The sequence below is a fragment of the Toxotes jaculatrix genome, chromosome 5 (assembly GCF_017976425.1).
Source record: "Toxotes jaculatrix isolate fToxJac2 chromosome 5, fToxJac2.pri, whole genome shotgun sequence".
Taxonomy (NCBI): Eukaryota; Metazoa; Chordata; class Actinopteri; family Toxotidae; genus Toxotes; species Toxotes jaculatrix.
Window position 1 is genome coordinate 3,372,390 of NC_054398.1, and position 12,386 is coordinate 3,384,775.

Consider the following 12,386-nt stretch of genomic DNA (forward strand, 5'->3'; position numbering starts at 1 on the left):
TCTGTGCACACACCTGTTTACTGACACATGTTGTTCGCAGCTGTTGATACAAGTGAAGTTTTTTTGGACAGTTGACAGTGAAGACAAAGACGGCAAACCAGAGGAGGTGGGGGGTGGGGGGTATGACACGCAACAAAGGAGCCCTTAGCTGTTAGTGGCTGTCACGTCAATCACGTTAGAGTCATCAGTGCCACATTTACAGTGATGTGAACTGATGTTGAACAGCATAGTGCATGTCAGACATGGTTGTGGCCTCTTTCTGTCCAAAATACTGTATGTAATTTGGACAGGGGAATTTCCCTTTTCCAGATCCAGTGCTGTTTATCCCATATTTCCCATTATGTAGATATGGAGAGAACCCTGGCAGGTTTTAGCAAACACAGGTGGGACCAAGTACTGGAAAGGCACCAGTCCAATACCTCATGAAAGTGGTATTTAAACAAGATACATAAACATAAACATAAGTTTAAACTGTAATAAAATCCTGGAGGTAGATCTCTGCTTTCGGTAGATTTTGGAAACGATTTACAGCCGCAGTTTCTAAAAGGTTGTCTCTATGTGTGCATTCATGTCATATGACAGTGGCTCAGAGAGCCTAGGAATTATTTTCATGAACTGGTCCCGCTTTGAATTGCAGTAGACTTATTCACTGCCTGTGTGGTTTTTCTAGCCTGTGCCTTTAAGAGATGCACCTGTATTATCAGCAGCACACAAAGCTGACAACAGCAGCTGTCCATATCACTTCACATCTTCCATGAATCACACACAGATATAAACTCTGATACTGTCTCATCTATGAAGACCTGATAAAACACTCCTTTGTTTCTAAGACGACACATCCAGCCCAGTTGCCTCAAACTTACAACTCCTAGAAATTCAATGACCTGGAAGATTCGGTTTATGGAGATCTACTCTGTCTTCCTCCACAGGCAGAAATCTCAGAGCTGCAGCAGCTCCTGGCCTCCAAAGACGCTGAGATCGAGTGCCTGCAGACCCAGCTGCTGGCCAGAGACGGCACAGCCAGTGACAACGCTGAGAGAGGTATGCACAACTGACAGTCTGACCAATCACGTCAGATCCACATCTGTCAGAAATATGTCTGTGAATGTTCTCATTCATCCAGGTCATAGTTCTCTCTTTGAAAATTGAATCGAAGGCAACTGGACATATGTTTGTCTGGGAAGACGTTTCGCCTCTTATCCAAGGGGCTTCATCAGTTCATACGCATCGGTCTATCTAGTCCGCACTAGTCTGACCAAGAAAGTGGAGTAAGACCCAGGTATTTAACCTGTTGTGGGTGGGACCACCAAAGTACCTACGAAAGTACTGGTTTCACCTGACCATTGTTGTGGTCCCCAGTGAACGACAGTCGTCAGGCTCATGTGACCTAGTTTGTGTCTCATGTGAACGACAGTCGTTAGGGTCATGTGAGTCCCTGGTGGACGACGCTCGTTGAGAGTCGTCTGAGGTTAAGTTGTTTACTCTCCTGGGTACACATGAAAGGGCTACATTGTAAATGGGGGATAGGTGGTGTCGCAGACCCCCTCCTCTGTTTAGTGAAGGTTTTTCCACTTTCACATAGATGGCTTCTTTGACTCCTCTCTCAAACCATCTGTCCTCCCTGTCCAGGATTTTGACATTGCTGTCTTCAAAGGAGTGTGCTTTTTCCTTTAGATGTGAGTAGACAGCTGAGACTGGACCCGAGGAGTTAGCCCTTCTGTGTTGGGCCATGCGTTTGTTCAACGGTTGTTTAGTTTCTCCAATATATAGGTCCTTGCATTCCTCACTGCATTTGACCGCATATATTAGGTTGCTTTTATGGTTGTGTGGTATCTTGTCTTTGGGGTGTACCAGTTTCTGTCTGAGAGTGTTGCTGGGTTTGAAACATACAGGAATTTGATGTTTGTTAAAAATCCTCCTGAGTTTCTCTGAGACCCCAGACACGTATGGAATGACAATGTTTTTGCGTTTATCTTCCATTTTCTCAGCATCCTCCCTGTTTGTATTCTTTCTGGAGCGTGTTGTTTTGCCAAACGACCAACTCGGATAGCCGCAAGTTTTCAGAGCTCCCTTTATATGTTTATGCTCTTCTGCTTGGGCCTGAGTGGAGGTTGGTATGTTGTCAGCCCTGTGTTGCAAGGTTCTGATAACTCCCAGTTTGTGCTCCAGTGGATGATGCGAGTCAAAAAGTAGGTATTGATCGGTGTGTGTGGGTTTCCTGTATACCCCAATGTGGAGGCTCCTGTCCTCAGCAAGGTGAACGTCACAGTCTAGGAATGGTAGGTGGTTATCTTTGACATCTTCTCTTGTGAATTTGATGTTTTTGTCCACAGAGTTGATGTGTTCAGTGAAAGCTTGTAAGTCTTGGGTTTTGATTTTTACCCATGTGTCATCCACATACCTAAACCAGTGACTAGGAGGTGTACCCTTGAATGAGTTAAGGGCTTTTTTGTTCTACCATTTCCATGTATAGATTAGCCACAATGGGGGACACTGGTGAGCCCATGGCACAGCCGTGTTTTTGCCTGTAGAATTTGCTGTTAAACTGGAAATATGTGGTGTTGAGGCACAAATCCAGTAACTGGCAGATCTGGTCTGGTGTGAGATTGGTTCTGTCATGTAGTGTGTTGTCTTGTTCCAAGTGGTTCCTCACTGTTTCCACTGCCTCCTTAGTTGGAATGCAAGTGAATAAGGAGGTCACATCGTATGACACCATGGTTTCTTCTTGTGCCATTTTCAGACCTTTGATTTTGTTCACAAAATCTAGTGAGTTGTGAACATGATGTGGTGTGTTTCCAACCAGGGGGGCTAAGATGTTGGCTACATGCTTAGCGATATTGTAGGTTACTGAATTGATGCTGCTAACAATAGGTCTGAGTGGTGTCCCTTCCTTATGGACTTTGGGGAGTCCATATAGGCATGGAATGGTATCCTGAGGGTAGAGGCGGAGGTACTGAGGTCGGTCAATTACTCCATCTTGTTGTAATTTTTGGAGACATTCAATGACCTTCCTTTTGTAGCCACTGGAAGGATCTCGTTTCAGAATTTCATATGTGTTGGTGTCGTTTAATAGAGTGGTAACTTTAGCGTGGTAATCGCTTGTATTCAGGATTACTGTGCATCTCCCTTTGTCAGCTGGAAGGATGGTGATGTTTTTATCCTTGCTCAGGGATACCACAGCTTTCCTTTCCTGATGTGTGAGGTTTGAAGGTGGGGCCTTAGCATTGGACAGGGTTGCTGACACCTTAAACCTTAGCTGTTCTGCTTCGGTTTCTTTTAAGTTGTTTTTCCTTATAGCTGATTCTGTCGCTGTAATGAGTTCCACTATAGGAATTTGTTCTGGTGTAACAGCAAAGTTTAGTCCTTTCGCTAAGACCTCCTTCTCCGGCTGGGTAAGTTCCCTGTCAGATAGGTTTTTTACCCATATGTCTGTTTTTGTATGTTGTTTTGTCTCCTGTTCCTCCTTAGAGGTTTCTGTTATGTTTGAGTTATTTGTCTTGTGTTGGAGTTTGCAAAATTTCTTTTTCTGCCTTTCTTTGCCCTTGGTGTGTTGGGCTAGTTGGGCTCTCATAGTGAACTCAACAACCTTTTCGAACAACGCAGCTGGTAAGAGTGTTTTCAAATTTCTGAAAAGAAGGTCAGCTTTTTCTTTGAGCCTTTCTATGGTGAATAGGACCTGCCTCACTCTCTCATTCAAGAGGTGATTTTGAGCCTTGTCCAGAATCTTATTGGCTCTGTGTCCTTTCACTGTGGAACGCAACTGTAGGCTAGTTGGTATGAGCCTATTTTGCCTGCACCTCAGGCTAAACCGTAAGTGGTTTCTGTGGTCTGCGATTTTCCGAGCCACCCTTTCATGTTCTCGCACTGCTTTTAGGGTATCCAACCCAAAATTCTCAGCAATATGTCTGTGAATGTTCTCATTCATCCAGGTCATAGTTCTCTCTTTGAAAATTGAATCGAAGGCAACTGGACATATGTTTGTCTGGGAAGACGTTTCGCCTCTTATCCAAGGGGCTTCATCAGTTCATACGCATCGGTCTATCTAGTCCGCACTAGTCTGACCAAGAAAGTGGAGTAAGACCCAGGTATTTAACCTGTTGTGGGTGGGACCACCAAAGTACCTACGAAAGTACTGGTTTCACCTGACCATTGTTGTGGTCCCCAGTGAACGACAGTCGTCAGGCTCATGTGACCTAGTTTGTGTCTCATGTGAACGACAGTCGTTAGGGTCAGGTGAGTCCCTGGTGGACGACGCTCGTTGAGAGTCGTCTGAGGTTAAGTTGTTTACTCTCCTGGGTACACATGAAAGGGCTACATTGTAAATGGGGGATAGGTGGTGTCGCAGACCCCCTCCTCTGTTTAGTGAAGGTTTTTCCACTTTCACATAGATGGCTTCTTTGACTCCTCTCTCAAACCATCTGTCCTCCCTGTCCAGGATTTTGACATTGCTGTCTTCAAAGGAGTGTGCTTTTTCCTTTAGATGTGAGTAGACAGCTGAGACTGGACCCGAGGAGTTAGCCCTTCTGTGTTGGGCCATGCGTTTGTTCAACGGTTGTTTAGTTTCTCCAATATATAGGTCCTTGGGGGGGATCTGTCAGAAAGGATGTGTGCGTGAGAGCCAGCGATATGCATGTCTGTCAACTCTGATAACTGTAACATCTAATCAACGTGTCCCTCTCTCCTCTGCTGAAAACCTGACTTGTTCTTGCCTCTCTGCTGCCCTCTGCTGTAGAGGAGGTGTATATCAAGCAGCTGATAAACAAATGTAAGGCATGGTGAGCTGTTGTAATGGGTCTGATTTCCAACCAAACTCTTCTGACTGTACAGCCACCTGACAGAATATTTATTCAGCATAGTTCTGTCAAGTGTTGCAGTGATTTTTTCCCCCCCCTGAAATCTCAACAAGTCTGAAACTTAAAAACAAAAAGTGGCCACTTTAATCACTTAATCAGGTGTCTGGTGGCAGAGAGTTTGGTTTAAGATTGGACCACGGCTGAGCTTCAGTATGTGTCTGTCGTAGTAAACGCTCCAACCAAAGTGCAGTAAGACTATCTCCTTTCAAATGTCCTGGCTGGCATAGTTTCCAAAGAGCTTCTCTGGGAGTGTGAAGCAGCGCTGCATGGAATGTACTGTACAGACTTATCCTGCTTGTACTGTGGCCATTCCTCAACAAAATGCCATATGTCATCACGTTATCTCATTTATTTACTCACATAACCTGCACACGAGGCAGTCACAGTCCAGACTGTTCTCATTTGTGGTTCCCTGATGGAGGAACAAGCTACTAAATGTCACCAGAGCAGGGGAGTCCCTCTCTGTCTTTGGGAATCTCTTGAGGACTTGTCTCTTCCAAGAGCACCTCCTCTCCTAACACCTCCAACACCCCAACATGACTAACAAGGAGATCATACTGTCCACTTCTCATGATCTTCTTGCACTTTGTCTTATTGGACAGACTTAGTACTTAGTATTTACTCCAAGATCTCCTACTGTCCTGAAGCCTGAGTGTTGTCCATCACATGTAAGTCACTTTATATGAAAGCGTCTGCCAAATGGGTACACATGAAAAAAAAAATACTCCCTGTGGAACAACTAGCCAATAATTACAATACTGGCGTTTAAACAAAATACAAACACCTGTGTCATAGGTGTGCTATCTATTTATCCACACTCCCAACCAATCAGAGTCAAGAGTTCTCAGTGGCCTCTTTATAAGCATGTATAAACCTCTGTGTACATCAGTGCCATTGAACATGTCAGATTTTAGCTCTGTTGGTTTGCCTGGCCTCCACTGCACCAAGGCAGATCATTTAAAGGGGCACTCCACCACTTTAGTAATGTACACACACATGCAACGTCCATATGAAATCTGTGGACTCATCACAGACAAAGGAAAAGAAACAGTGATGCAGCAGAGGTCAGTGGGGTGATATCTGAGCCACAGAAGACATTATACATGCTGAGTGGTGCTAGCACACTGATTTTCATGTGTGAAATTGGTGGAGTTTCCCTTTAAAACATGTATTTGAAAGGACATTGAATGACATTCACCTCAGGCTTGTGTGTGTGTTGTGTGTTTGTACTGTGTATTGTTGCCAGTTGAAGCCTTGTCTCTGTAAGAATTACATTTTAGGAATTGAAAAGAGAAATATTGTTTTTCTGTTGGTATTAGCACCGCTCTGTCATTATAACAAGCTGCACTGTTTGTCCCAGGTGATGGTATATGCGCAGTTGCGCTGTCATTGTGTATTTGTTTTGCTTGTTTATTCATATTAGCAAGGCTGTCATGTCCATTACCAGCCTCACATCAAGCACCTATCAGATGTCCTAAATTAAACAGACGTGAGGTTACTGTGAGTCCAAAACAACATTTTAATGCCTTGTTTTTGTTTGTTAGATCAGGAATACCAGAGGCTGAAGGTGGGCATGGAGTCTCTGTTAGCTTCAAATGATGAAAAGGTAAATTAAATCTGTTTTATCTGTTCCACAAAACGCCCCCATCTCTGTACTTGATTTATAAAGGCAGAAATATTTGTGTCTTGCTGATGAACAGGATCGTCGTATAGAGGAGCTAACCATCCTGCTTGGCCAATACAGAAAGACGAGGGAGGTGATGGCTCTCACACAGGGTACGACATATGAGTTTTGGTTGAACTGCAGCATAAGAAACACTGGACACTGGTGCCTACTCTTCTCTTCCCTTCTCTTCTCTCCTTCCTGTTTATTGTAATAATGTTGTGCTGTGTATTTTCTGTGTTATGACCGATCAGGGAGCAGTGAAGAGGAGCTGAGTGGCAGTTTAAAACTCAGAGCCATCACACACAAAGCACACTCTGACATCCTTAGGTCAGAGGTAAGATTACAAACTACTTCCCTGTTTTTACAACCATGATACAACCACAACTTTCAGCTGTTATCAAAAAACTTGCTTATTTACTGTTTCTGTTTACAAAAACTGAAAACACAAAATTGTGTTTTGCCTCTGAATAGTTGTCATCAAGAGGATCTTCTCCACTTATGTTATCTTCATCCCCTTACCAGAGAGAGCTGGACATAAGGTATAAACACACACACACACACACACACATCTGACAGCTCACTATAAATCTTAACTCTTTTGTGCCACTTGTTGTAGTATCCAGAATTCGCTGGACACATCACTGCTGTCCACTGGAGACACAAGCTTCTTTAATGGATCATGGTGAGTAGAAGCTGTTTGTGTGTGTAGGATTTTTGCCGAGCGTCGTGCTGCCCTACCTTGTCCTAAAATGACATGTCCCTTTCACTCACTGTCCCGTTCACTCGCTCAATTTAAAGTGTAGACATTAGTGTATATGTGTGATAAATCAGACAGGAATGATATGATGGCATGTCTCTTAGTTCTTAACTGACTCTGAAGACTGTTTTTTTTTTTTTTTCCAGGCACCAGCGCAGGTTGTTGTCCAGCAGTCTTGAAGAGTTGCAGAGTGGATCCTTACAAAAGGTTTGCTAATGCATTTTATTCAGTTGTTTCCTGCTACTGATCGACTTTCATAATACTGTTATTTATCCTTATAATCTAATTATCTCCTCCAACCTGCTTCATATGCATCTGCTTTTGATTAAAAGTTACACTAACTCCATTCTTTCTAATTGACCATTATAGTTTTTTTAATCTGAATGTGTGATTGCTAACCTGCTAACTCTGAGTTTGTGTGTGTGTTTGTTTGTGTGTGTGTGTTCTTTCCCCTGTCTCGTGTCTGTGTTGGCTATAGGCTGTAGAGATCCAACCAGCTGAAAGTGAATCAGATGTAGGGGCAGAGGTACTGATCTGCTGCACGACTTCACACAACCTAACTTTCACCTAACCCGCTGCATCACAAACAAGCACACGCACCACACATCACTACACCACAGGGACAGGATCCACATGATATGACTTCAGCAAATTGAAAAGACCATACTTTTTATAGATGTTAGATAAAAACCTTTTCTAGATAAAGCTTTTTCAGACTTCACTGAATTGGAAGTGAAGTGAAGTGAACTTGTGCGGGGGGCACTTGCATTCATTCATTCATGCATGAACAGGATATGCTTGGATGAACACATACCTTAGATCACATACTAAAATCATGAACCCACAGGGTGCCTGCCTCGGTTTTTTCATGCACCCATTGTTTTAAAATATGAGATTATTCACCTGATATTTGGTTGCAATGCATTTTGAGCCACCGGCCTTAACTCTTCCCTCTGAATATATGACACCACATACAGGTAAAATCTAATATTGTTCAGGGTGTAAAGTTAATACTTATGACAAGCTGTGAGTAGTCTACAGTTGCTATGGAAACAGCATTATGCAGATATACAGTACATCAGCTGTGGGAATTTAATTAATTGCTGCCAGTGAAATTCTAATTATTTAGTAAAGAGGAGTAGGAAGGAGAGTATTTTTTTGTAATGGCATTTATAAACTGAGATTAGCTTCGTAGGTATAAATATGGATCTTGTTAGCTGCCCTGAGACTTTGTGTTGTGAAGCACAAAAAATTACATAACTCTCGCGGTGCCCTTTGACCTCTTGTTCTCTCTTTCAGTTGAGCAAAAAATCTCTCCGATGCGACAACTGCATTGTTCTGCATACTCATAATTCACACACACACATATTCTTGTGCTCCGCATGCAGCCAAAACACATGATCATACCACGTTCATACACACGCATAAAGGACCAAGACCCACCTGAAGTGGCTGTCAGTAGCGTTTGGCATCACGGCTGCCTCCCAGCTGTTCTCTCTGCTGGCCTTTCTTCTGTTATTCCTTCAGAGCCCCGCTGACTTCGATGCCTGGTCAGATACCAGTATCATCATCAGATGTTCACCCTGCAAAGAAACAGTCCGTTATGCAACAGAGCAAAGGAGCAAATCAAGCAAACGTGACCCCACTGTTATCTCGTCAAAGATATTCAGACCAGAGATGTGGAGGAAATGTGATGCACTGTAATAAACATACAGCACAAAGCTAAAATCGCTGAGTTCAGATGCAAGAGTGCTTGCCTGTAAAGGCTCGTAGGCTTCCCTGTTTTCATCATACATGATGGTGGTTTATTTGAAATTTGCCAAAAAAACTGAGTTAATGTCTTTTTTTTTGTTGTTGTTCTGCAGAATCCACACATGGAGCTAAGCAAGTACCAGACTCTGCCGGGGAAACTGCGCAAAAAGAGCGAACTGAGGGTTGAGCTGAATGGAGATGGAGAGTATTTATCTCCTGTCCAGCTCTCTCCTGTTCACAGCCAAGACCAGGACTACAGGCTGAGTGAGTTTCTACATCACTGATCATCACTTTAATATGATAAAGTCAAATATCTCTTTAATTGACAAGACTGACACCTCAAACCTTTGCATATGAAAGCATTTACATGACTTTCTTTCACTTTCTTGCTGAGAGTTAGATGAGAGTGTTGACATCACCCTCACACCTTTACAGTAAATGTAAAGCTACAGCCGGTCACAGAAGCTTAAAGCACTAAACTAACGGGCCGCTGGCTGTAGTTTGCCACACAGACAGACGATGTAGCGCTCTCACCTGCTTCTCGGCTATAAAGCATGTAAACATGAGAATTCTTTTGAATGGGAAACTGGTTCTGTAATTTAGAAGAACACTAATGGAATAAACTCCCACTGAATAACTCTTTGACAACTAACTTTGCTCCTACTGCTTCTTCCTCTGTGCCCCGTCTCCCTCTCTCCTCTTCCTGTCTGCTCTGCTGTCGGATTGCTCTTTTCTCTGCTTGTGTTCGGGCTGCAGTTTGCTGCAGGAGTGCCAGTGCTCCGGCTCTAGGTACTGTATGCTCACACAGAAATTCAAAATGTCAACACCGGAAATTAGGGATGCACCGAAATGAAAATTCTTGGCCGAAACCGAAAATGAGGAAACCAAGGCTGAAAACCGAAACACCGAAAGAAATTATTATGCCAATTATTAGTACCATTGCATTTATGGCTATGACTGTGCACTAACCTCACGAAAAGTCAAAGTCAAAAATTGCAAGGCATTGCGATTACATAAATTAATATCAATGCTTCAAAGAATAAATCAATTTAAACAAGATTGTAAAATTAAATATGCTCTCTCATAAAAACACAAAGTGCATATAAGTCAAGTGCATTTTAAAAATTTCGCTGTAGGACTACAACATAATAGTTTATCAAAACAAAGACTGCCACAGTCCATATGTTAACCGTAGGACTTTAACAACAACAAATGCACCAAGAGTTGCAGCGCTTTAAGTTTTAAACTTCCTTGCCTTTTCAAAAACGTCCGCCACAGACGGAGTGGGCGTGCTCGGAGGGATTTTCCTTCTCTGCGCTGCATTCCTCTCATATTCAGCACAGCGATCGACATGTTTGGATTTCAGGTGATAAATTAAACCTGACGTGGAGAAATTCTTCGCAGATGCGTCCCCAGATTTACTGAAATCCGTCCACACCGCGGACATGTTGTTGGCCTTTCCAGACACGCTCGTACTGACCGCGGTTTTTCTCTTGCGTCATCACAACATCCGGTTTCGGCCATGTTGTTTCGGTGATAGAAGTCTTTCGGCCGGAAACCGAAAATAAAGGCAAAATAAATGCACTTTTGCGCCATTTTCGGCCGAAAATTTTTCCGGTGGCCGAATATTCTGTGCATCCCTACCGGAAATACACTTTCAGGAGACTTTACTCCACAGGCTAAAGATGTTGCTCTGACTTTGAAGTCGTACCAAACTCTTCTGACAAACACAGTTCACGTGACTTATCTCCTGAACAAAACAAACATCAGAGGTGAGCAGTCGGGGTGTTTCCACCGAGGATCAGGAACCTCTAAAGCCAGGATTATTGGGAGTCCCTGATGGCTCAGAGAGCTGTCGGAGATAATGCTCGGCTCTCTCACATCAGCATTCACTGAAACTAATACACACGCTCTTTAAGCTAATAGGCATATAAGCACACAGCTACCCATGTATCCGCCGACGCAGAGCCACAGACTAAAGCAGGAGGGTAATCAGAGAGCTGAGAGAGGGCAAGGGATGCAAGCTTAAGGATGTGTGCAGTTCAGCGGGCTCAGACATCCCAAAGTAAATAAACAAGGATGCAACCCGACACAACCCTTAGCTCTCACTGTCTCACGCAGCTTTGCTCTCACTGACAGTCTGAAGCAGGAGGTCGCTGGAGAAGGAGCAAGCCAAGCATGTGCTAAACAGGAGAGCAATAAAACCTCAACATCAGACAGCATGTAATGAGGTGGCAGCAGAATTAAAACATCCACGGCCTGAGTTAGCAACACCTTTGATAAACTCCTCAAGGAAGAAAACTGTCTTTTTATTAACCTGCTAGCGTTTCTGAGGAGGCTGTTTCAGGATGTCAGAGGTTAAGAGTCTCACTCCAGCGATGCTTCAGAAATCAAACACAGCACCTTGTGGGTGTACAATGCTCTCGCTGCTCTTTAGGTCATCCTTTCAGCTCCGGCGACCCTTCGCTCGAGCTTCGAGGCTCGACAGAGAGCCACCCGCACTCCCGGTATCTGCAGAGTAAATATGAGCTCCATGTAAACAAGCAGACTTAATCTTGTCTCAGGGTCTGACCCAGTCTGGTACCTGCTCGAGGCTCGTAGATTTGCATGTTACCGCTTCACACACTTAATATGTATACAGCATTTATTTTAAAGAGGGTGTGACTGTGACTAACGCTGGCTTCTGATGTCTTTCTACTTGCTTTCTTCTCGCTCCACTAACCTCCTCTGCTTCAGGATCTCCTGGAAAACATGACCTCTATGATGTTGGTGGGTATCGCATCTCAACCCCAGTGTAGTGCTCTAACCACACTGTTGAGATGAGTCATTACTGGTTCAATATACCAAGTGTGTCATTCTGATTAGTGCTAAATAGGTTACTTTCAGCTTTAATATGTAATATTTAATATTTAATAGAGTGACTGATGTCTTTGTGCTCTATTTTGAGAAGGAACCAATCAGATTTTGGGAGATTAGCCAGTTGACTTCCCATCCTGTGGTCAGATTTGTCCATTAGACAGTTAGAGCTAGTGCTCAATGTTACAGCATACAAAAAAACACCAATTTTCTTCTGGGTCTTCCAGATTTCCTCTCATGTCATCAACATTCCTGTTGTCTTTTTCTCTGGCAGGGCGTCCAGAGAAGCTGGAGGAGAGCATCCTCTCAGACCAGTCCCCTCTGTCCTCTGGAGTGGACTCTGGACAACAGTCCCCTGTCTCACCAGAGAACAGGAAGGGTCACAGAGGCATTAAGAAACTCTGGGGGAAGTAAGTTTTAAAGACATCCAGTACGTATGTACACATACTGTGTGGCTCTCAAATGTTTTTCACCCTTTTCTAGATCATACATTCATTTCTAT

At 43.5% G+C, this 12,386-nt stretch overlaps 1 protein-coding gene across 11 annotated transcripts in view; it reads left to right on the forward strand.

Moving 5' to 3' along the window:
- The window catches only part of ppfibp2b (PPFIA binding protein 2b), a 66,939-nt gene that overhangs the window by 45,824 nt on the left and 8,729 nt on the right, over positions 1-12,386 (forward strand). For 9 of the 11 annotated variants that reach the window (XM_041037679.1, XM_041037684.1, XM_041037682.1 and 6 more), the window contains 10 exons: positions 930-1,041; positions 6,398-6,459; positions 6,554-6,629; positions 6,771-6,853; positions 6,991-7,058; positions 7,136-7,201; positions 7,423-7,483; positions 7,755-7,802; positions 9,142-9,292; positions 12,159-12,294. In XM_041037679.1, coding sequence (XP_040893613.1) covers positions 930-1,041; positions 6,398-6,459; positions 6,554-6,629; positions 6,771-6,853; positions 6,991-7,058; positions 7,136-7,201; positions 7,423-7,483; positions 7,755-7,802; positions 9,142-9,292; positions 12,159-12,294 — 863 coding nt within the window. The remainder of the gene's footprint in view (positions 1-929; positions 1,042-6,397; positions 6,460-6,553; positions 6,630-6,770; positions 6,854-6,990; positions 7,059-7,135; positions 7,202-7,422; positions 7,484-7,754; positions 7,803-9,141; positions 9,293-12,158; positions 12,295-12,386) is intronic. The other 2 variants (XM_041037681.1, XM_041037683.1) reach the window with 1 other exon arrangement.